At 41.7% G+C, this 24,457-nt stretch overlaps 1 protein-coding gene across 1 annotated transcript in view; it reads left to right on the top strand.

The window, feature by feature from the left end:
• LOC117910833 (serine/threonine-protein kinase TOR) overlaps positions 1-24,457 on the top strand; it is a 121,097-nt gene that overhangs the window by 79,362 nt on the left and 17,278 nt on the right. The window contains exons 29-32 of the mRNA XM_034825005.1: positions 2,308-2,379; positions 7,539-7,673; positions 7,806-7,867; positions 8,025-8,122. Coding sequence (XP_034680896.1) covers positions 2,308-2,379; positions 7,539-7,673; positions 7,806-7,867; positions 8,025-8,122 — 367 coding nt within the window. The remainder of the gene's footprint in view (positions 1-2,307; positions 2,380-7,538; positions 7,674-7,805; positions 7,868-8,024; positions 8,123-24,457) is intronic.

The following is a 24,457-nucleotide window of genomic DNA, read 5'->3' as shown; positions in this document are numbered from 1 at the left end:
CAGCATAACTTTTGAGACATTGAAGATTTGACCATTATGTTCCCAATTTATCATTTTTTTAGTATAATTTCACTTGCACACCCTGGGGTATCAAAAATAAACTGACACCTCCAGTGGTTTTTAAAATTACACTGCACCCCCTGTCTAAAGTTGTTGATTGATGGCAGTTTACAGAGAAGTGAAATGAGAAACATATCCTCATGTTTGATGAGGATAAACAATGTTGTTCATGTTTTTTCTTTTACACTCGCGCAACTGGTTACTCTCCTCCCCATCTTCCTCATCTTATTTTCCATTTTATTTTCATTCGTTCCCTTTGTTAGCTTCTTCCACTTTTTTCTTCTCCTTGCCACGGACTGTACTGCAACTCATCTTCTGATCTCCACACTCCATGTTCCTTATCTTCACATCCTGACTTAAAACTCTTTCCCTAACTCCTTTATCTTCTTCATCTTCAACACCCTAACACAAAAAATTCCCAAAGTCCTTATAACCCGATAAACCCTAATCCCAAAAATCCCTAAATTCTAAAAAAATTGGTAATTGAAGAAATTCAACAAACTCTAGCGTTTCTGCCAATGCCCTACTCTTTTGAGAGAGAATTTTTGGGTTTTCATCATGAATTTATGGGTTGATATGACAGGCTTTGCTCTCATACATGAATTCTTAAGCTCATTACTACTGCTGTTAACCAACTTTAACATGGTTGAAGCTCCACCATTGACAAACCCAAATGATTTTAAACTCATGAGTCAAAACAAAAATATGTAAAGCCTAGTCCTTGGAAATGTTCAAGCTTTTTTTGTTTCCTCTTTTTTGTTTTTGTTACTATGAAACATCAATGGATGATGGTGCCTTTAGGATGAAGAAATTAGCTTCATGAAAAATGTGGGGTTTACATCTGGGTTAGTTGGGTTGGCTTTGTTTGGAATTGTTCAATCTTCTATTGATTTGAAGTAATATATCCATCTAAAATAATTTTGGGTTTTTCGATTAGTTTGGATCTTTAATAAGTCTTTTTTTTCCATCCTAAATTTGAAAGTGAAGAACTAGACAAGGACAAAGATACATAGTAGATTATGGGTTCTTGGTTAATTTAATGAGGACTATTGTTAGCCTTTGAGAGGTCTTCTCACCTTAAGGAAGTCATTGATATTAACCTTCTTGCTGGCTACTAACCAAGTTATTGATATTATTTAATATTATTTTAGAGTTTTTAGTTTATAATAGTTTGACGTTAATTAAAATTAGTCTATTGAATAAAAATTTAATTGTGATTAATTAAGAATGATTTTTTTTTATATCTCATAATTAAAATCATTTTTGATGATATAGGATTATTTTATTATTATTTTTAATTTAATAGGATTATATATGATTACTTAGAAAATCATTTTTGGAATTACTCTTAACACCCCTGAGGGGATAATGTTGGTATTTTTATAAAAATCTAGGCTGACTTGCATAATAAAACTAACAGTCAATCCAATAAAAATAAATAAAACTAACAGTCAACTGACAATAGGAGTGGTCATGTAGTTTGACCAGAAACCTTGGTGCATTGTAATTTCAGAAACTACAGGGGGTAGCAGTGTCTTTGTTGGAAACCGAAGGGGTTGTAAGTGTAATTATCCTTTTTTAATAGTATTCTATTTTGGTCATTGTGACACCCCATATTTTATTTTATTTATTTCTATTTGGGATAGTTTTTGCATCCCAAAACTAATATTCAAAAGTAACATGAAGTTAGATTTCTTCTTCAACTAATCCCCTATTTAAATTGTTTAGAGGATTTGAGAGTGTCTGGAATTTTGACTCAACCAAAGGCCTTGAAGTATATGAACATGATTTCTTGTTAGGCATTCAGGAGGGTATTACCATAAAAACTCTAGCAATGTTTATGAAATCCTTTACTTTGGTGTGGGAATATTTATAAATCCTGTACTTAAAATGACAATGTCCAACTTTTTATTGGATCTTATGGAAGTCGTCCTGAGAATTTTTTCCAACTACAGAGTCAAGTTGTGGAAAATGTTCTCCTACACAGGCCTAATCAATTGTTAACTCATTTTCTCATGCTAATCTTTGATGAACACAAAATTATCTCACACTGGATCTTGCTTGGTGATTTAAGTGAGGAAGTGAGCTCTTCACCAAAGAGAAATTTCAAAGAGATGGTTAAGGGGAAAAAAACTAAGTTGTATTCCTGCAATCATTTCAGTTGTCTTGAGTTGATATTATCATTATTTTTATGTTTGAGACTTCAATCCATCATTTATTAATGAATTCACAAACTGTTCTTTGCAGGCTGAGTTCATGGAACATGACGAGAAACCCCTCCCTATAGACATTCGGCTCCTTGGAGCCCTTGCGGAAAAGGTATGCTTTTTCTAATATAGAGAAAAGCTGTTTGGAAGAAAATCCAAATTCTTCCTTTTTTTTTATTTATAACTTCTGGAAATACAGCAGTAAATGAATAGGACTCTTAGCAGCCTGGAATCCTAACTAGGTGAGACTCTTAGCAGCCTGGAATCCTAACTAGGTGAGACTCTTAGCAGCCTAGAATCCTAACTTAAGTAAAGAGGCAAAATAGTAACTAAAGAGAAAAAATAGGAAAGGTCCTATCTACTCCAAGTTTATTACTAGATTTTATTGAAGGAAAACATAAAAATCCTAACTAACTTCCTAGCTTGCTAACAAGAAGCTCAAAGTTTGGTCGAAACAGTCCCTTCATTAAAATGTCAACAGTTTGCTACATTGTAGGAACAAATGGCATGCAAATAAGTCTTGCTTCAAGCTTTTCTTTTATGAAGTGTCTATCAATCTCGATGTGCTTGGTCCTGTCGTGTTGCACTGGATTATGAGCTATGCTTATAGTTGATTTGTTGTCACAATACAGCTTCATAGGCATGTTTACTGGCTGCCTCAACTCTTCAAGTACTCGCTGCAACCATATGATTTTACACACTCCATTAGCCATTGCTCTAAACAAAGCCTCTACACTGCTTCGGGTTACTACATTTTGCTTCTTTCTCCTCCATGTAACCAGATTTCTCCAAACATATGTGCAATACCCAGATGTAGACTTTCTATCTGTCACAGTTGCAACCCAGTTTGCATCTGTCTAGGCTTCAATTGTCTGTTGATTGCCCTTCTTGAAGAGTAAACCTTTTCCTGGATAGCTCTTCAAGTATCTTAGTATTTGATAAGCAGCTTCAAGATGCTCTTTACTTGGATAATGTATAAATTGACTTGGAGAATGCATAAATTGACTCACCATACTAAGCGCAAATGCAATGTCAGGCTGTGTATGAGACAAATAAATCAGCTTCCCCACTAATCTTTGGTACAAAGCCATATCTACAAGAGCCCCTTGCTTGCTATCTCCGAGGTTTTTGTTAGGATCAATTGGTGTGTCTACAGGTTTGCAACCGCTCATCCCTGTCTCTTTGAGTAGATCTAGGATATATTTTTGTTGTGAGACCACAATCCCTTTCTTGGACCGAGCCACCTCCATTCCAAGAAAATACCTCAAGACCTTAAGTCTTTGATCTCAAATTCTGCTGCTAGACAAGTCTTCAATTGATTCATCTCATTCTCATCATCACCCATGAGTATGATATCATCCACATACTCTATCAAAATAGTTACCTTTCCATTTCCTGAATGCTTGATGAACATAGTGTGATCGGTTTGAGCTTGACTATACCCTTGCCTTTTTACAAACCGAGTAAATTTTTCGAACCATGCTCAGTGATTGTTTGAGACCATACAACGATTTTTTTAACCTACACACCTTTGATCCAAGCCCTTGTTCAAACCTCGGCGGAGGATCCATATAGACTTCTTCCAAATCTCCATTCAAGAAAGCATTCTTGATGTTCAATTGTTGTAGAGGCCAATCCAAGGTTGTTGCAAGTGATAAGAGTATTCTTACGGTATTTAGCTTTGCCAGGGGTGCAAAAGTCTCCAAGTAATCAATGCCATAGGTTTGCGTGAAACCTTTAGCCACCAGTCTTGCTTTATACCTCTTTAGAGTCCCATCTAACATGTATTTGGTGGTGAACACCCATTTGTAGCCCACTATGGTTTTTCCTCTCGGTAGGTCTTCAATTTCCCATGACTTATTTTTCTCAAGTGTTCTCATCTCCTCAAGTACTACATTCCTCCACTCTAGAACTTGTAAGGCATCCTGTACATTCTTTGGAATCTCTACACAAGAAAGTTGAGAAGTGAAAGCATAAAAAACTGATGAAAGATTGTTGTAGGACACAAATTTGGACATTGGATAATTAGTACAGGACTTGTTTCCTTTACGGACTGCTATGGGTACATCTAAATCGTTAAATGACTCATTTAGATAATTGGAGCAAGACTCAGAGATTTTATCTAACATGGTTTGAGAATTACTTGAAGACTCTTGAACTTGACTTGGATTGGATTCATGACTTGGCAGAGAAGCATTGATTTCTTTTCTTTGATTCGGATACTACCTTTCATAAACTATTCCAAAGATTTTTTCCAGACCTGTTTCTCCTCTTTTTCCGATGCCAATTGGATTGTGATCTTGTGATGGTTTTAGAGATTGACCAGAATTTGTTTCACTAGACATGGAAGTTGTTTTTTCTACTTGATTAGGATTAGACTCAGTTTCAAAATTCAAATTTGAGTCAAAATTTGTTGTTTCAAAAAACTGGACAGATTTTCCTAAATTAGAATCTGGCAAAGTTTGAAAAAAAACCCTACATCACAATTTTCTGGTGAAGTTTGAAAAAAACTTGGAAATTCCAAATCTTTCAAATCTTCCTTTCTTTCTCTCTCCCCCTGAAGATGAGTAGTAAAAAACGATTTATTTTCAAAAAAAGAAACATCCATGGTAACAAACATCTTTTTTAAAATTGGATCGTAACATTTGTATCCTTTCTTATTTGGTGCAAAACCCATGAAAACACGCTTTCTAGCCCTAGGATCTAGCTTACCACACCCTTTTCCATGGTTGTGAATAAAAACAATGCACCCAAATATTTTTAAAGGTAAGGAAGATGTAAGCCTAGATGTAAGGTAAATGTTTTGAAAAATTTCTAACAGTGGCTTGAACCCCAAGATTTTTGAAGGAACTCTGTTAATGAGATAAGTGGCCGTAAGAATTACTTCACCCCAAATATATTTGGGAACATTATTTGTAAAAAGTAATGCTTGTGCAACTTCTAAAAGATGTTTAATTTTTCTTTTGGCTATCCCATTTTGTTGTGGGGTATCGTTACAAGAACTTTGATGAACAATGTCTTTTTCCAAGAAAAATTGCCCCAAAATCTTGTTAAAATGCTCATTACTGTTGTCAATTTTGTTAAAATACTCTCCACTTCAAATTTTTTTCTAAGCAAATAAGCCCGATTGACCCTAGTGTGATCATCAATGAATGTGACAAACCATTTTTTTCGAGAAACTATAGAATCTTGTGAAAGACCCCACACATAACTATGTATTAACAAAAATGGTGCAGAGGGTTTATAAGGTTGTGGTGAATAAGAAGCACGATGTTGTTTTTCTAAAGCACAAATCTCACATTGAAATGAAGATGGAATTTTATTTCTAAATAATTTTGGAAATTAGTACTTCAAATATTGAAAACTTGGGTGACCTAATCTATAATGCCTCAACTATCACTAGAAACAAAAATAGACTCAAAACAGGTACTTTGGACTTGTTTACTTGATTCATTCCATCTTTAAAGAAATAGAGTCCACTGCATTCCCTAGCACTGCCAATCATCCTCCCCGAGTCCATTTCTTGAAATTCACATTGTGATGGAAAGAAGTTAGCATGACAATTATGATCATGAGTAATTTTGCTAATGGACAATAAATTACAGGACAAGTTTGGGACATGAAGCACATTAGAAAGAGTGAAGGAGGACAAAATTTTTATTGACCCAATTTCGGCAATTGCCAAAAGGGAACCATCTGCAATTTTAATTTTCTTGTTCCTTGCACATGGACCATAGGACGAAAAAAGACTTGAACAACCTATCATGTGGTCGGTGGCACCAGAATCGATAATCCAAGAGTATGAAGGGTTGGACTTGACACTAGAAAGTATTGTAGTTAGGTAATTACCTGTTTGTGCTAAAGAACAGGAAGGATTAACAGAGAATTGTGGAGATTGAAAGAGTTTGTCCAGGTGCTCTAGTTGTTCCTTCATGAAAGGAGTGGTGCTTGAGTTAACTTCTCGTTCTTGAGAACTTTCAGTCATAGTTTGAAGAGCCTAACCATCGGATTGCTTTTTCAGGTGTTGTGGCTTCCCATGAATCTTCCAGCAAGTCTCCCTAGTGTGCCACAGTTTCTTGCAGTAATCACACCAAGGTTTTTTTCTTCTGTCTCCTTCTAAACAGGACCTCATGAAACAAGTGCTGAGCCTTCAGGTTCGGTTTTCAGAATCAGTTCAAGGTTGTTGAACATGATTCTCTTCCTACATTCTTCCTGCCTTGCCTCTGAAAAAACCTCATGGATGGATGGGAGAGGCTTTCGACCAAGAATCCGTCCTTTTACCTCGTCCAAGTTGTGGTTTACTCCAGCTAAAAACTTATAGACCCAATCATCTTCTTCTCTCTTCATATGTTGAGCACAATCATTAGGATTCTCCCAAACATCATCATAGCATTGATCCAATTTTTGCCACAAGGTTACCATTTCATTATAATAAACAGTAACCTCGCGATCTCCTTGCTTGGATTGCCAAAGTTTCGATTTCAGTTCAAAGATATGGGAGGAATTCTCTAAATCAGAATAAGTTTCTTGTACTGAATCCCAAACATTCTGTGTCGTAGGCAAGAACATATTAGGTTTGGCAATAAATGGTTCCATGGAATTGAGAAGCCATGCTATCACTAAGGAATTCTCTGATCTCCATGTTCTGAAATTTGGGTCTCCTTCTGTAGGTCAGATATCCCAACTTGCCTCTGCCATCAATCGCTAATTTAACAGATTGCAACCACTCTAAATAATTCTTGCCGTTCAATCTGTGAACAGTTATTTACTCAGAGGAATGTGCAGTCAAGTGATCCACACTATTAGTTGGTTGGATGATGGCAAACGCAACCTCAGAATCTGGTGATGTGCCCTTGGCCATGGTCATTGCCGTTTTTGCAATAAAGAGATCGCCTTAAGAACCTGTTCCCTGCTCTGATACCATAAAAGCTATTTGGAAGAAAATCCAAATTCTTCCTTTTTTTATTAATAACTTCTGGAAATACAGCAAGAAAGAAATAGAACTCTTAGCAGCCTAGAATCCTAACTTAAGTAAAGAGAAAAAATGGTAGCCGAAGAGAAAAAATAGGAAAGGTCCTATCTACTCCAAGTTTGTTACTAGATTTTATTGAAGGAAAACAAAAAAATCATAACTAACTTCCTAACTTTCTTCAACAATAGATATGTGGAGTTTTGCAACCTCAATACCTCTCTTACATTCTGTCTCAGTTTAGTTATTCTTTTTAAGTTTCATGCATTTTTTTTTTTTTTTTTGTCAATACATCATTACAGTGCCGTGCATTTGCAAAGGCTTTGCATTATAAAGAAATGGAATTTGAAGGTGCACGTTCCAAGAAGATGGATGCAAACCCAGTTGCTGTAGTTGAAGCTCTTATACATATAAATAATCAATTGCACCAACATGAGGTAATTTATCTTTATTGAAATTTTTTTACTGAGTTAACGGTCTAACTGTTGCCTTTTGAAGTTTTACTTTGATGCTTCTTATCTTCTGAACATGTCTACTCTTAGTTAATTGATTAAGCTTTGTTTTCCTAGGCTGCAGTTGGAATATTGACCTATGCCCAACAAAATTTGGATGTCCAATTAAAGGAGTCATGGTATTGTCACATTTAAATACTCCTGCCCTTTATGACCAGCTTGCCAAACAATTCACTGAGGGTCTCTTTTTTGTGACTTCTCAAATATATTGATTATGTATTTTCTTGCTTGCATGTTTGTTGATGCGAGTGCTCATATTAGCTTATGTTTGTTTAGGTATGAGAAACTGCAGCGCTGGGATGATGCTCTCAAGGCATACACAGCTAAAGCTTCTCAGGCATCAACTCCACATCTTGTTCTAGAAGCTACATTAGGTCCGTATTAACTATGCAACATGACTATAGGTTATCATTTGCTTCTTTCATTCTCCTTTTTTCACATCAGCTTTGTTGGTTACTCTAAATGGGAAGAATGAGATGCCTTGATGTTGTAGGATAGCAAAGAGAAACAAATATAGAGGAGAGAAATATAAGTAGAAAATAGAAATTCTAAATAATTATGAATATTATTAATTCTAAGTCTAAATGGTTAATATCACTCATGAGCGAGAGAGCGAGAGAGAGGGTGAAAGCGATGGAAGGGAGCGAGGTGAGCGGTGAGTTCCAGAAGGGCTAGAGGGCGAAACAAGGTTTGATGCAGAAGGCTACGGCTTCGTGGGGGTTAGAAGCAGGGCCAAGAAGGGAAGTTTTGGAGTGGAGTCGAAATGGTTTGATGTAGAGGTAAGGGAGCAGAAAGGCAAGGTACAAGCCCTGATTGTAGAAAGGAAAGGAGGAGTCTCCTCGTGGATCAGGTTGGGACCGAATAGCATTGGGTGCTTCATTGATGGTCTGGAGGCTTGTGTTGAGAATGCAGGAACTGGAACCTGGGAAAGGAAGTGGAAGGACAGTGGGAGGTCCTTTCTTATGGTGCGAGACCAAAATAAGAGGGGGTTGTTCACTCGGTTAGGGGTTATAGATTTGGAAAATAAAAGGTTTAGCATTTATATCCCGAAGGGCAGTGGAGACAAGAGTGGTTGGGTGTTAATGGCGGAGATGCTACGCCGTCAGGGGTGTTATGTCAGAGAAGAGAGCTTACAAAAAAAGGGTGCGACGTTACTGAGGTCATCAATGGGGAAAACCTATGCGGAAGCAGCGGTGCAGTCAAAGGAGAAAGAGATCGCAGTGGTGAGGGTGGAGCTATGCAAGAGGGAGTTGAGTCGGAATAAGGAGAAACTGGTTCACTGCCTAGTGGGGAGTTGGAACCCTAACTCTGGGAAAGGGGACGACCTGAGAGGTTGGGGGACTAAATTGGCGAAATTTTGGAGCTTGAAGGGTAATTTAGGAATACCGAAACTGGAAAGGGGCAAAGCCCTCTTAGAATTTGAGGTTCTGGCTGAAGCAGAGAAAGCCCTAAAAATTGGGGGTTTCTCGTGCGCGGGGTCTCCTCTCAGTCTGGAAAAATGGAGGCCTGAGAGGGGGTGTCTGCCGGAAGGGGAAAAGAGGAGCGAGGCTTGGGTGCGTATCGTGGGATTGCCAGTCTCGCTATGGGAGCGGGATATTCTGAGGAGAATAGGGGATGCCTGTGGGGGTTTCCTCGACATCGACTCTCAGACGGAGACGTTGGAAGACTTGCAATGGGCAAGGATCTTGGTGAAGCTCAATAAGGAGAGGCCCCCCAACGTAGTGGAAGTTTGGACCGAAGAGTTTTGCTATGAGCTCACTCTTTGGTGGGAAATTCGACCTGTTGTGAGAATGGCAAGGGAGAGAAAGGGCAAAAGCAAACTTGTTTCAGAAGGCGAGGTTGGGGGTGAAGTCTCTGCACGCGTGGGGGGGCGCGTGATGAGGTTGGTAGGAGGCCCAAGTCTCAAGGTCCGGCTGTAGTCTGATGATGGGACGAGGGGGTAGTCCTCAGGGTCGGGTCTGGCTGCGGATCCGGATTCGGGTTTGGTGTTGGATGGGCCCCAAGAATCGAGTGGGTTGGTGCTGCAGTGGGCCCTTGGGCCTTCTGATGCCTCTGGGCCCTTCCCGCCCATGGCCTTTCCTTGCGAGTCTGGGCTGTCTCTTGATGATGGGCGGGCCTCGAAGAAGCTGATCGGAGGGGCTGGACTGGGGGTTTGAGGGCCGGACTCGTCTCTGGTCTTTAACGCGGACGACGCCCATTTGAGGGGGGCTTGTCCCTTAAACGGGGTAGGCCCAAGCTCTGTGGGGGGCCTTGACCAGTCTTGGTCGTTTCTATTGGTGACGGATGGATTGTGGAGGCCTTTGGCTGAGGAGCAAAGCTTGGAGGAGAACTCGAAGACAGATGACGCTCTAATGGAGGAAGCCTTGAGGTATGGGAATGCCTCTAATTTCTTTGGGTCGTTGGTGTGTGTTTCTCCTTCTCCCCTTTCTTCTTTTTCTGGTCGGACTCCACCGGGGGAGTATTACAACCGTTCTGGGGTGGTTCTAGACGCATCCCAGAGGGAATTTATAGACCGGAGGATGCCTTCAGTAATGAAGACTGTGGATTGCTGGGAGATTTTGGAAGATAATAATGGCGTGATGGGATCCAGTGGAAAGGAACTCTGTCTTGCTGGTGAGTCGATTCCAGAAATCAGGGATTGGAGGGAGGCCAGCTGGGAGGAGAGTGAGTTGGCAAGGTTCAGTCAGTTCTTGGGGTTTTCAACAGTGGGTTTAGAGAAGGACATTTTGGATTTCATGGTCAAAATAAGAGAAAGAAGGGAAAAAGTGCACAGCAAATCTCTCTTAGAAAATTCGAAATTTGAGAGGGAACTGAAGAGACTTGAATGTTCCATCAATTATGAAGGGGGAAGGAAGCAGAAAGGCATTGTGCAAGGAAGAGGGGGCCAGTCTCCAGTTGTTTTATGAAGTTAAGGTTGGTGAGTTGGAATGTTCGGGGAGCTAATGATAGCTCTAAAAGGAAAGTGATCAAGGTCATGATCAGGAGTCAAAGGGCGGACTTAGTTTGCATTCAGGAGACGAAAATTCAGACTATGACAGAGGGGGTGGTGAGGAGTCTGGGCTCTGGGAGGTTTCTCGATTGGGGGGCTATGGGAGCCTAAGGCTTAGCGGGTGGTATTTTGGTTTGCTGGGATAAGAGATCTTTGGAGCTGTTGGAGATGGAGGTGGGTAATTTCTCTATATCATGTAGGTTGAAGAATGTTGAAGATGGAGTGGTTTGGATTTTTACTGGAGTTTATGGGCCGTGTAACAAGAAGGAGAGGGAGGAGTTGTGGGAGGAGTTAGGAGCGATAAGGGGAATTTGGGAAGAGCCTTGGTGTTTAGGAGGGGACTTTAATGTTACTTTATCTCAAAGGGATAAGAGCAGGCAGGGTAGCCTTAATGGAGCAATGCGTAGGTTTGCTTAGGTGGTGGATGACCTTGCCCTCATTGATCTCCCTTTGCAGGGGGGTGTGTACTCTTGGAGTGGGGGCAGGAGCAACCAGACTTGGGCTAGATTGGATCGCTTCCTGGTATCCCAGGGTTGGTTAGATATTTTCAGGGGGGCGGGATGAGTCGGGGACCCTCTCCATTCAGGTTTGAAAACATGTGGCTCAAGGTGGATGAGTTTAAGGAGCTCCTTCGGGAATGGTGGCAAGGAGGGGCAAGAGTAGGAAGGGCTATTTTTAGAATGACTGCTAAAATGAAGGAGATGAAGGAGAAAATTAAAGTGTGGAACAGGGATGTTTTTGGTAGAGTGAAAGTGAACAAAAGCTCAGCCCTTCGGCAAATTGAGTTTTGGGACAGGGTGGAAAGTGGTAGGGACCTCTCAGAAAGAGAAACAGATCTGAAAATGAAGCTAAGGAGAACTTCAAGAAGTGGGTTCTTTTGGAAGAAGCCCATTGGAGACAAGTGTCTAGGGAGCTGTGGCTTAGAGAAGGGGATAAGAATACAGGGTTCTTTCACAAGATGGCTAGTGCCCATTGGAGAAATAACTTTTTGGACAGAATTAAAATAAATGGGGTGGATTTGGTGGAGGAGCAGGAGGTGAGGGAGGGGATTGTCAAGGCCGTTCAGCACCAGCTAAGGGAAGAACCAGGGTGGAGAGCCGACTTAGAGGGGCTGCATCTTAAAAGTCTTGACCTAGTGAAGCTGAAGCTTTGGAGGTCCCCTTTATTGAAGAAGAAATATTCTCTGCTCTGATGGATATGAATGGCGATAAGGCCCCAGGCCCGGATGGGTTTACCGTGGCCTTTTGGCAAGCTTGTTGGGACTTCGCTAAGGAGGAGATAGTAGAGCTGTTCAAGGAATTTTACGATCAGAAGTCATTTTCCAAAAGTCTGAATGTTACTTTCTTGGTCATCATTCCAAAAAAAGGTGGGGTTGAGGACCTGGGGGAGTTTCCGCCTATCAGTCTGCTAGGGGGGCTGTACAAGCTTATGGCCAAAGTGTTGGCCAATAGGCTGAAAATGGTGTTAGATAAGGTGGTTTCGACTGATCAGAATGCGTTTGTGAGGGGGAGACAAATTCTAGACGCCTCTCTCATAGCTAATGAGGTGGTTGACTATTGGCAGAAGAGGAAAGAAAAGGGGCTGGTGTGCAAATTGGATATTGAGAAAGCCTACGACAGCATTAGCTGGAGCTTCCTTATGAAGGTCTTGAAAAAGATGGGCTTTGGGTTGCGCTAGATGGAATGGATGTGGTGGTGTTTTTCAACGGCAAAATTTTCTGTCCTTATTAACGGGGTTCCAGCAGGCTTCTTCTCCAGCTCTAAGGGTCTGCGTCAAGGAGGCCCAATTTCTCCTTATCTTTTTATCTTGGGCATGGAAGTGCTGAGTGCACTCATTAGGCGGGCGGTGCAGGGGAATTTCATTTCTGGTTGTAGGCTAAAAGGTAGAGGGATGCGGAGATTATGGTGTCTCATCTCCTCTTTGCAGACGACACTATTCTCTTCTGCGAGGCCAACAAGGATCAATTAACTCATCTTGGATGGATTTTAGCGGGGTTTGAAGCGGCTTCTGGGCTTGGGATCAATCTGGCCAAGAGTGAACTGATTCCAGTAGGGGAGATTGATAATATTGAGGAAATGGCGGTGGAATTAGGTTGCAGAATTGGAAGCTTTCCGGTTAAATACTTAGGGCTGCCCCTTGGGGCCCGACACAAGGCCTTGTCCACGTGGGACGAGGTGGAGGAAAGAATGAGGAGAAGACTTGCCCGTTGGAAAAGACAATACTTGTCTAAGGGCGGGAGAATCACCCTTATTAAGAGTACCTTAGCTAACATTCCCATTTATCAAATATCCATCTTTAGAATGCCTAAGTCAGTGGTTAAAAGGCTTGAGAAATTACAAAGAGATTTTCTTTGGGGAGGGGGAAACACGGGTAGGAAAATCCATTTAATTAATTGGAAGGTGGTGTGTACTTAAAAGGAGGAGGGGGGTCTTGGTATTAGGAGGATGGGGTTATTGAACAAGGCCTTATTGGGCAAGTGTATTTGGAGATTGGCCGTTGAGAAGGATGTCTTGTGGAAGAAGGTGATCGGGGTGAAGCATGGGTTGGAGGGCTGTGGTTGGAAATCTAAGGAAGCTCGGGGGCCCTTTGGAGTGGGAGTTTGGAAGGAGATTCTAAAGGCGATGAGCTGGTGCTGGAATAACATGAAGTTCAAGGTGGGGAGGGGGACTAAGATCATGTTCTGGACTGATCATTGGTGCGGCAACGAAGCGCTGTCTCAAGCGTTTCCCCAGATTTTTGTGTTGGCAGTGTGCAGTAATGAATTGGTGAATGATGTGTGGGACCCAAGGCTTGGTCAAGGAGGGTGGAATCTCAGATTGGTTAGAGATTCTAATGATTGGGAGCTGGTGTTAATAGAAGATTTGCTCTTTTTGCTAAGGGACATCAGGGTAACCCCAGAGGAGGACTCAGTGCTTTGGAAAGGAGGGGATTCTGCCAGTTTTTGGATTCGGGTGGCTTACAATCTGCTGGCAGCCCCTAATCCTCTTGTTTTTCCGGGAAAAAATATTTGGGTGGATAAGGTCCCAACCAAAGTGGCTTTTTTTTGCGTGGGAGGCTACTTGGGAAAAAATCCTCACGTTGGATAGGCTGCAAATGCGTGGGTGGCAGCTTCCAAATTGTTGTTTTTTGTGTGGTTGTGAAGAGGAAAATGTAAATCACATTCTTTTACACTATACAATGGTTAGGACCCTTTGGGAAATCGCCTTTGCCTTATTTGGGGTTCGATGGGTGTTTCCAGAGAAGGTCAAAGAGGCGTTGTTTTGTTGGCGAGGCCCTTTTGTGGGTAAAAAAAGGAAGAAGATATAGAAGACCATTCCGTTATGTATTTTTTGGACGGTGTGGAAGGAAAGAAATAGGTTAGCTTTTAGAGGGGGTCTTTTGGCTATTCAAACTCTTAAGAATTCTTTTGTATGTAGTCTGTGGAGTTGGGCTAAGTTGTATAGGGGAGAGGAGTCCTCTTCACTTCTAGGCTTCTTGGAGTGGGTAGCGGTCCCCTAAGGGCTGGTGAGGTGTTCCTGTTTATGTTTTTTTGGCCTTGTGGCTGCTTTATATACCTCCTGTATGCGGTGCGGCCTTTCGGCCTTCTTTAATATATTTTCTGCTCTCGCTTATCAAAAAAAAAATATATATATATATATATATCACTAGGCTTATATACAAATAGACAATCCTAGCTTTGGTAATAAACTAATTTTAATTATAATAAAAAAAGTATTGTTACTCTTATAAACTTTATCATTAAATAATAATAATCCTAAAATAAATAACAAAATAAAACATTATCACTTTCTATATTTATGCTTAGGACAAAATCCATGCTAAAATCATGCCTAAGTATATGTGGAACAAGTAGTGGAATGTACAAACCTATGTTTTTTCTCTTAACCTTACCTAACAACCAAGTATTAGGAGCATCCCTTTTCAACAAAAGCCAATTAACCTTATCTTCAACTAGAGCTATATGTCACGAACTTAGTCGTTTACTAAGCTCGTGCGACACTTAGACAAGTCAAGACGCTTGATCTTGCTAAGTTAGCCTTACTCCCCATGCTTAGCTTGTTAGGCTAAGACGCTCGCGACTCGGAAGTTGTAGAAGGCGTAGTAGGCAACTCTTAAAGAATAGAAGCTCTTATTACTCAAGGAAGCCTTTACAAGTGCTTTGAGGACTCACTTAGTTGGTTAGGAAGTGATTTGGGTGGTGCCTTGGCCAAATGAGACCTTCACCTATTTATAGGCACCAATGGAACTCTCTGGAACCTTGGAGGGTTCCTTACAAATCAAGAAGATTCTAAAATACCCTACACAATTCTATGTACAATCCTATGTACAAGAGATCTCTAGAATTCTCTAGAAATCCTTGGACTCCTCTCATGCCTTCCACCATAGTGCAGAGATGTGTGGACATTTCTAGGCATCTCTAGAACCTTCCACACTCTTCCCTCAATGGCTTAGTGCAGATGGCTCCAGGAGTTTCCAGAAGCTTCCTGGGCTCTATATAAACCCATGAGGAGGCTCATTTGAAGCATCCTGTGGCATATAGCTTTATCTCTACTAAAATCTGTAACTAGACCCTATCATGTAATTCCCAAACTAGAAACTCTCTGAGTGAAGTATGAAGAATGCATAATTTAACTCCCTTGAAAAGAGTATCATCTTGCATGAGAAAGTTTACATGATTTTTATTATGGTTATTTGAGATATATGTAAAAATAGTGCCAAAATCCAGACAAGTAGAATACTTATCCTTGATTAACTCAAACTCTACCACTTTATTACTCATAGAGTGGAGGATAGTGGCAAGACGACTAAGGGCATCAACAACCTTATTTTCTAGTATAGAACGATGTTTTAGAACAACACTGTAGTCTTGAAGGAATTCGACGCTCTTCACATGTCTTTTACTCAACTTATGTTGAGAATTAAGGTATCTAAGGCCTTTATGGTCAAAGTAAAGGATAAATTCATTTGGTTATAGATGGCTTGGTCTTTATCTTCTTTAGGTTTATTTATATAAAGTCTTTCTTTTTAGTCTTGTCGCACCATTTTGATCCAGTTCCTCTTTTCGCCAACTAATTTTGTTTTAAAATCTTAAGTCCCTTTTAAAGTCAAGTTCTTTGCTTGGTTAGTGGCACATAAGAAGATAAACACTAATGATATGCTATAGTTGAGAAGACCTTACAAAGCCCTCAATCCTGATATCTGTAAGTTGTGTATGGAACATGGAGAATCGATAGATTATCACTTTTTACATTGTCCTTTGACACTAGGACATGCAAACCAAGGGGAGGGCTTGACAGGCTCAAGGGCTGCTTGCATAGGTGGATGCAGTAGCAACACAATGAACACAAGAGTAGGTTGCCTTGGCATGGATGCGACTTAGATGGGTAGACCCAAAAGAGAGTTTGGATGCCACACAAGATAAGAGGCATGGACTGCAGCACATAGAGTTGGACTCGAAGTGGGATTGTGAGCCCAACAGGAGTAGGAGTCTTAACTTCTAATTGTAGTCTAAGTAGGACTCAAAGTCCTAGTGGGAATGGTTGGTGCCACACCTATTAGGACTCGGAAGAGTCCTAATAGAACTAGGATGAGGAGTCCTAGTCTAACAAGAAGTGGGTGGCAGCCACTTTATAAAAGGGGGATGGGAGAACCTCCTTGACACACGCATTTAGAGGGACCTAGAGAGGGAGATCTAGTGAGAGCATGAACTCACCAGTGCTATTGTGGGAGTCTTGCTAATCTGTGTCTTGTATTCTTATTCAGTGTAACAATAAAATACAAGTTGGGGTTGGTGTCTTGTAATTCTGTGCGTGCTTGTGTGGGTTCCTTTGATCTAATCTCCTTTGGGTTTCGGAAGGCTAGCTTAGAGGGGTGTGTAGGCGCTACACAGACGCGAAAAATTAGATGGGAGCTTTTGCGCTTGTGACAACTAGCAAGGTGCGGTTGTTTTGTGTACTTTCTATATGGTGTATAGGTTTACTTAGTATTTTGGAGGTCTCAATTGTTTAGCTCTTTGTTTTGGGGGGATTTTTTATCCTTCTTTTGTACCTTTTAATTCTTATTTAATATATTACATTGTTATTTCTCATCAAATATTTTTCTTTTTTTTTAGAAAAGATACGGGAAGAGAAAGGATGGATGGATATTAATACCCATGGGTAGTATAATCTAGCAATTGGATATGATTATATTCCTTGCAATATCCTATTACTAATGGTAATGTTGAAAACTATTTGGTAAACCCCATGAAAGAGCTAAATTTGTTTAGAGAAAAAGGGACTAAATTAGAAACTATTAACCATTAAAAAATAATTAATTTTATGATTGTGAGGTTTGTATCTTTTTTATTTTTCAATTTTCTTATGACTTTATGAGTTTTTTTTATTATTATTATTTATTTGTTTAAGTTGAGGCTTATACCTCATTTTGCCTTGAGGCTAGGCAAAACGCCTCAAGATTGCCTTTAGGCATTTTAAAGCATTGGTTACTACATAGCTTAGGTTTACTTTTTCATCGTTCTATTTAAATTTTATGGTTTTTTTAAGCCTATAAATATGCTAATTTATATAAAACGGGATTAAGTATGATCAATAATATTAAGCTTTTCTTCGCATATCTTACAATTCTCAATGGTTAGACTCCATTGATGGTCTTCTAGGTAAGATTCCTAGAAGATTTGAAAGTTTCAATCTCTTTTTCTTTATCTTTCTTTCTCTATATTTTATTTTATTTTTCCCCACCACAACCAATTTTCCTAAAAGCTTAAACTCGTGGGATTTAAGCCCATAATAATAGTCATAACAAGAAATCCCAACTGTTTGATCATATAATTTATTGAAAACTCACAGAGAATCATCATCTTAAGATATCATGGGAGAAGTTAGAGCTGTTAGGGGTGGAAGAAGTTGGTTTGTGGTGGAGTCCAAGTCCTTTGAGCTTTTGGTTGAGGATTTGGAAGGAAAGCTGAAAGTTTGTATTTGGGAGAGAAGTAGAGGTATCTCCTCTTGGATTAGATTCGGGTAGGCTAGTTTACATTGCTTATTGGAAGGAGTTGAAGCCTGTTGTAGAGAGGTTGATAATCAAAGTTGGGTCATTGGTTGGATGGAGAGGAACAGGAAATTTAGAATGGAGCGTTGTTTGAATAAGGCAGGAAAGTTCATTCTATGTTCTGTTCGAGATCTTGAAGCTAAAAAATACAGCATTGTTTTTCCTGAAGGAAAGGGACGGGCTGGTGGTTGGAATTCTCTGGCCGAGAGGCTTTGGAGTGGTCCCATTAGAAGGTTTAAAGGTTACTAGTGTGCCAAAGGTTTCGTTGAAGTTGAAGGGAGTTTCGAAGGTTCTGTGGAAGGAAAAGGGGGTGGAGATGAGGTCATTTGCAGATGCTGTTATGACGACCCCACAAAGGGTAGGTGAGTCAGTTTAGTTAGAGGTAGGGGAAAGAGAGGTGTGTGGAAGGGTAGATCAAATGAAACAGTGTCTGGTAGGGAGGTGGGGTTTTAATTCAGCTCCATTACCTGAGTTGGATTACGTAAGGAATTGGACTCGTCAAAATTGGGAGGTAAAAGGGAAACTGAGGGTTGTTGTGTTAGGCAGGGGTCACCTGTTGTTTGATTTTGAGTTGCCTCACGGGACTGAGCGTGTTCTGGCCAGAGGCAAAAAAAGCATTAAGGAAAATTCTATTATTTTGGATAGATGGAATCTAGAGGTGGGGTGCTTATGCAAGAAATCCAATGTTGATGAGGCTTGGGTAAGGGTGGTCGGGCTCCCACTCCACCTGTGGTGTTTTGAGGTGTTTAAAAGAATTGGAGATGGGTGCGGAGGTTTTGTTGTAGTGGATGAAGATACCAGATCTTTGTTTGAGTTGCAGTGGGCTCAGATTTTGGTGAAGCGTGCGGAAGGGGAGGTCCCTAACTCTGTTCATATAGTTTTGGGGTCGGGATGCTATTCTCTTCAGTTGTGGTGGGATTCTCCACCTTGGTTCACGCAAGTGGTGTCGGCGGGAAGCTTCTCCGAGAAGGGCGGTCCAAGGGTAGGAGAAGAAATTGGTGGATCTCAAAGCGTTGCTTGCTATGGGAGTCAAAAGGAGAAGGTGGAGCAGTTGAGGTCGCAAATGGGGGTACAGGACATGTCACATGCTAGAGGTAACCCACCCACCCTTTTTGTTGAGGTCTCTGGTGAAGAGACTGATGAGAGGGGTAGGGTAGGTGGTTCAGTTGATCTAGTGGAAGGGGGCAAGGAGCCCTCGTCCAATAGTCTGGACGTCCTTGGCTTTGGGCCAGAAGGCCTTTGTAGTGGGCCTAGTTGTGGGCCATAATTTTAGTTATCGGGGAGGCCCAAGGTCCTTGTCACAAGCGCCAGGTGGATTTGGGCCGTGTCTCAAGCATAGTTGTGAAAGGCGCGCCTAGGCTCGGGGCGACGCGACGCCACCCTCCGGCGCCTCGCCTGAAGGCAGGCGACGCCCCTTCAGGAAGGCGCCGCTTAGGCGCGCAAGGCGCTCGCCTCCGACAAGGCGTGAGGCGCTCGCCTGAGTCGCCTCCGACGGTCCGACCAGGTACGCGCCCCTCTTTCTCCTTCTCCTTCTCCTTCTCCTTCTCCTTCTTCTTCTTCTTCTTCTTCTTCTTCTTCCTCCCGTCGGGTTGCAGAACTCTACACCCTCAGCCCTAATTTTTTTTTTTTAATTTGTGGGACCAAACGGCATCGTTTTGGTCCCTGTTCTTTTAAAAGAACAGGGTTCAAAACGGCGTCGTTTTGGCCCTTTTTAATTTAAAAGGAAAGGTCCAAAACGAAGTCGTTTTGGACCCTGTTCCTTTTAAAAAAGAAACAGGCCAAAACGACGCTGTTTTGGCCTGTTCCTCCATTCCAGCTCCCTTTTCTAGTCTTTCTCAACCCGAGACCACTCCCAATCGTGCCCTAGCCTCAGCCGTGCTGGATAAGTGAAGAAGAAGAAGAAAAAAATATATATATATAAGGGAAAATAGGAGAAAATATATAAGTAAATTAGGGTGCGCCTCACTTCACTAAAGCCCGCGCCTTAGGTGCGCCTTGCGCCTCAGGCTCCAGGACTACTTTGCGCCTTGGTGCGCCTTGAGCCTTTTAAAACTATGGTCTCAAGGCCCAATCCCTTAAATGGTCTTAAAAGACATAGCGAGGGGGAGTCAGGTGTGGGCTTTGGGTTTGTTGGAGCTGACGCAAAGGGAGAAGGGGCTTTTTATGGGGACGAGGCTCCAGTCTCTCTACCTAGGGCTCGAAGTGAGCAGTCGATCTCCAAAGTTAGAGGTGCAAGTGGAGGCGCAAGTGGAGACGAAGATCTCCTTGTCGGGTTGTCGAGGGAGACGTTGCCGTTGGTGACCTCTCAGACGACGGAAAGGGGGGCGTTTGACTGACAAAGCGCTCTGCGAAGAGGCATCTAGGTACGTTGATCCTCGTTCTTTTCCTATGGGGGGTCGAGAGCTCTCTTCTTCTACTCCTTCTATTTTCGGTCGGGTGATGTTGAATGAGGGGTCTTTCGGTGGTTTGGCTTCCGTGGTTAACGGAGAGGAGCAAATCCCACTGAGAATCATCCTGGCTGATGGCAACAATGGGGAGTTGGTCTCTAAGGGGGAGAAGTTTGTGGCTAGTGAAAGTGTGGGGGGCGAGTTTTAGGGGTTGTTTCAGGATATGGAGGGGAAAGGCTGTCGATGGAACGACAGTTGTCTGGCGAGGTTTAGCAAGTTTCTAGGTTTTTCTACGGAAGGCTTTGAATGTGAAATTTTGACTTTGCTTCTAAGGACCAAGAGAAGAAGAGTGCAAAACCTTAAGAAGGGATCGCCAGGGTCCACTAAGTTTCATCGTGAATTGAAAAAATTAGAGTGGTCCATTAATTATAATGGAGCGAGAAAGGAGAATTCTCTGGTTAGAGAAGGTGGGGCTAGATTCTTGACCATTAGATGAAGCTAAAGATTTTATCTTGGAATGTTTGAGGGGCTAATGACATAAATAAAAGGAAGGTAATTAAGGCCCTAATCAAGTCGCAAAAAGTGGATGTGGTGTGTTTGCAGGAGACTAAAATTCAAGATATGTCCCAAGGGGTTCATAGTCTTGGTGTGGGAAGATTCTTAGGTTGGGGAGTAGTGTGTGTAAGGGGGGCAACTGGTGGGGTGGTAGTCTTCTGGGATAAGAGAGTTTTAGAGTTAGTAGGCATGGAAGTGGGTCTTTTCTCAATTTCGTGTCGTTTTAAAAATTGTGAGGATGGGTTCTTGTGGATCTTTACGGGGGTCTACGGACCTACGTTGAAAAGATATAGAGAACCTTTTTGGGAAGAGTTAGGTGTCATTCGAGGGTTGTGGTCTGATCCTTGGTGTATTGGTGGGGACTTTAATGTGATTAGATTTCTTAGCAAGTGTAGTAGAGAAGGAAGATTGTTTGGATCCATGAGAAGGTTTTCGGAGGTGATTGATGAGTTGGCTTTAAGAGATTTGCCTCTTCAGGGGGGGCCTTTTACGTGGAGTGAAGGGTTGAATTGTCAATCCAGGTCAAGACTAGATTGTTTTCTGATTTCGGAGGATTGGGAGAATCATTTTAGCGGGGTGTCTTGGTGTACTCTCCCAAGGCCGGTGTATGATCACTTCCCAATTCTGTTAGATGGGGGTGGTGTGAGGAGAGGTCCAATTCCGTTTTGTTTCGAGAATATGTGGTTGAAGGAGGAGGGCTTTAAGGAGCTGCTTAAGGGCTGGTGGCAAGGTTTCAACTACAGTGGGTCTTATACTTTTATCTTGACAGAAAAATTAAAGGCTTTAAAAATCAAGTTGAAGAATTGGAACAAGGAAGTTTTTGGTAAAGTGGGGGCGAACATGAGGGTGGCTCTAGACAAAGTGTCTTTTTGAGATGATCAGGAGCGACAAAGAGTTTTAAACAAGCAGGAGTTAGAGGCTAGAGAGGAGGCTAGGGAGGATTTCAAAAAGTGGGCGCTTATGGAGGAAATCTCGTGGAGACAGAAATTAAGAGAAACATGGTTGAAGGAAGGTGATAAGAATACGAAATTCTTTCATAAGTTGGCAAATTCTAATAGAATGAGGAATTGTTTGAAAAAGATTAAAGTTAATGGTATTTGGCTTTCAGAAGATCAAGAAATTCAAAGGGGTGTGGTGAGGGCCTATCAGAATCTGCTTTCGGATCTTGGTGGTTGGCATCCTAGTATGAATTGTCTGGAGTTTGACAGAATTGGGGTTGAGGAGGCAGTCAGGCTGGAGGAGACGTTTTTTGTGGAAGAGGTGTTTTTGGCCCTTTCAGAGTTGAATGGGGACAAGGCTCCTGGTCCGGATGGGTTTCCCTTTGCCTTCTTGCAGTTTTGCTGCGACTTTGTCAAAGATGAGTTAATGGGATTTTTCAAGGATTTTCTTGAGAGGGGTAAATATGTTAGAAGTTTGAACACCACTTTCTTGGTTTTAGGTCCCTAAGAAAGGCGGGGCTAATGATTTATGCAATTTTAGACCCATCAGTTTGGTGGGAAGTCTGTACAAGCTGCTCGCCAAGATCCTAACTAATAGGTTAAAGAAGGTAGTGAGTAAGGTGGTGTCTCCTACCCAAAATGCTTTTGTTGAAGGAAGGCAAATCCTTGATGCTGCATTAATTGCTAATGAGGCCATAGACTCGTTGCTGAAAAGGGATGAATCTGGTGTGTTGTGTAAATTGGACTTAGAGAAGGCTTACGATCATATTAACTGGGATTTTCTACTGACAGTGATGCAAAAAATAGGTTTTGGAGATAAATGGACTGGCTAGATCAGGTGGTGCATCTCCATTGCTTCTTTTTCAGTTTTGATTAACGGATCGCCTTCGGATTTTTTCCATAGCACTAGGGGGTTAAGGCAAGGGGATCCCCTATCCCCTTACTTATTTGTTTTAGGGATGGAGGCCTTAAGTTGCCTCATTAACAGAGCTGTTAGGGGGGGGTTTCCTTACCGGTTGTAGGATAACGGGAAAGGGTGGCAGTGGGATCCAAGTGTCTCATCTGCTGCTTGTTGATGACACATTGGTCTTTTGTGAGGATTCCCAAGAGCAAATGGCTTTTCTAGGTTGGTTGTTAATGTGGTTTGATGTCATTTCTGGTCTGAGCATCAATTTGAATAAGAGTAAAATTATGTCGGTGGGAAGAGTAGAAAATGTTGAGGTTTTGGCTTCTGAGCTGGGCTGCAAAGTGGGTTCTCTTCTGTCCACTTATTCGGGGCTCCCTTTGGGTGCTCCTCATAAGTCGGTGGCAGTGTGGGATGGCGTGGAAGAGAGGATGCAGAAGAGACTTGCCTTGTGGAAGAGGCAGTTCATTTCCAAGGGAGGGAGAATCACTCTCATTCGGAGCACGTTGGTTAGCATGCCTATCTATCTCATGTCCTTGTTGCGTATGCCAAGAGTTGTTAGATTGAGGCTTGAGAAAATCCAAAGGGATTTCCTTTGGGGTGGGGGAGCTTTGGAGAAGAGGCCCCATCTTGTAAAGTGGGCTGTTGTTTGTTCTCATAAAAAGAAGGGCGGTTTGGGGATAAGAAATCTTTCTATTCTCAGTAGGGCCCTTTTATGCAAATGGAGTTAGCGCTTTGTGGTTGAAAGGGATTCCTTTTGGAAGCTTATTATTAGTAGGGAGTTTGGGGAAGAAGGTGGAGGGTGGAATTCCCGTGAGGATAGGGAGGGCTATGGGGTGGGGTTTTGGAAGGAAATTAGAAAGGACGGTTCTTTGTTGCTTAAAAATGCTTCATTTGTTGTGGGGGACGATAGAAGGGTAAGATTTTGGAAAGACATTTGGTGCGGGAATTCTCCCATTTGTGAGGCTTTTCCTTCTTTGTATGCCTTAGCGGTCTCTCAAGATGTGTGGATAGCGGATTGTTGGGATTTTGTGGGGGATGTGGGGGGTTGGATTCCCTATTTCTCTAGATCTTTTAATGATTGGGAGGTGGAGGCAGTGGAGAGGCTCCTTTCAACCCTTCAAGGAAAGAGGCTAGTTGGTGGTTTGGAGGATAGAGTGTTGTGGAAAGCATCGAAGAATGGGATTTTTTCTGTAAAATCCCTTTACAATACTCTTGAATCCAGTTGTGCAGTCCCGTTTCCGTGGAGCATCATTTGGAGCTCTTTTGTGCCTACAAAGGTGGGTTTTTTTTGCTTGGGAAGCTTCTTGGGGGAAGGTTCTAACCCAAGATCAACTCAAGAGAAGGGGCTGGATTTTAGCAAATAGGTGCCTCTTGTGTTGTGCTGAAGAGGAGACGATAAATCACATCCTTGTTTGTTGCCCCAAAGCGAGGGTTTTGTGGGATCTTGTGTTTTCTTTGTTTGGGGTTCATTGGGTCCTCCCGTTTACGGTTAGAGACACTCTATCAGGTTGGTTCACTTCCTTCGTGGACAAAAAGCGTGGAAAGACTTGGCGGGCAGCTCCTGTCTGTTTATTTTGGACGGTTTGGAAGGAAAGAAACAGGATAGCTTTTAATAATGAGGTTTTGTCGATTCAAAGAATGAAAAATTCTTTTGTTTGTAATCTCTTCTCTTGGGCTAAGTCTTATTTAGATGGAGGACCCCATTCATTATTTAACTTTGTTGTTTGGTTGGGTTCTAGTTGAGGGCTGGTGAGTGTTTGCCTTTGTGTTTTTTGTCTTTCGGTTTCTTGTGTATACTCCCTATATGCTTTGGGTTGCCTTTTAAGCTCCCTTTTTTCTAATAAAACTTTTGTGGGTTTATCTATCAAAAAAAAATAATAATAATA

This window comes from Vitis riparia, chromosome 3 (assembly GCF_004353265.1).
Source record: "Vitis riparia cultivar Riparia Gloire de Montpellier isolate 1030 chromosome 3, EGFV_Vit.rip_1.0, whole genome shotgun sequence".
Taxonomy (NCBI): domain Eukaryota; kingdom Viridiplantae; phylum Streptophyta; class Magnoliopsida; order Vitales; family Vitaceae; genus Vitis; species Vitis riparia.
This window is presented reverse-complemented; position numbering and strand designations above follow the sequence as displayed.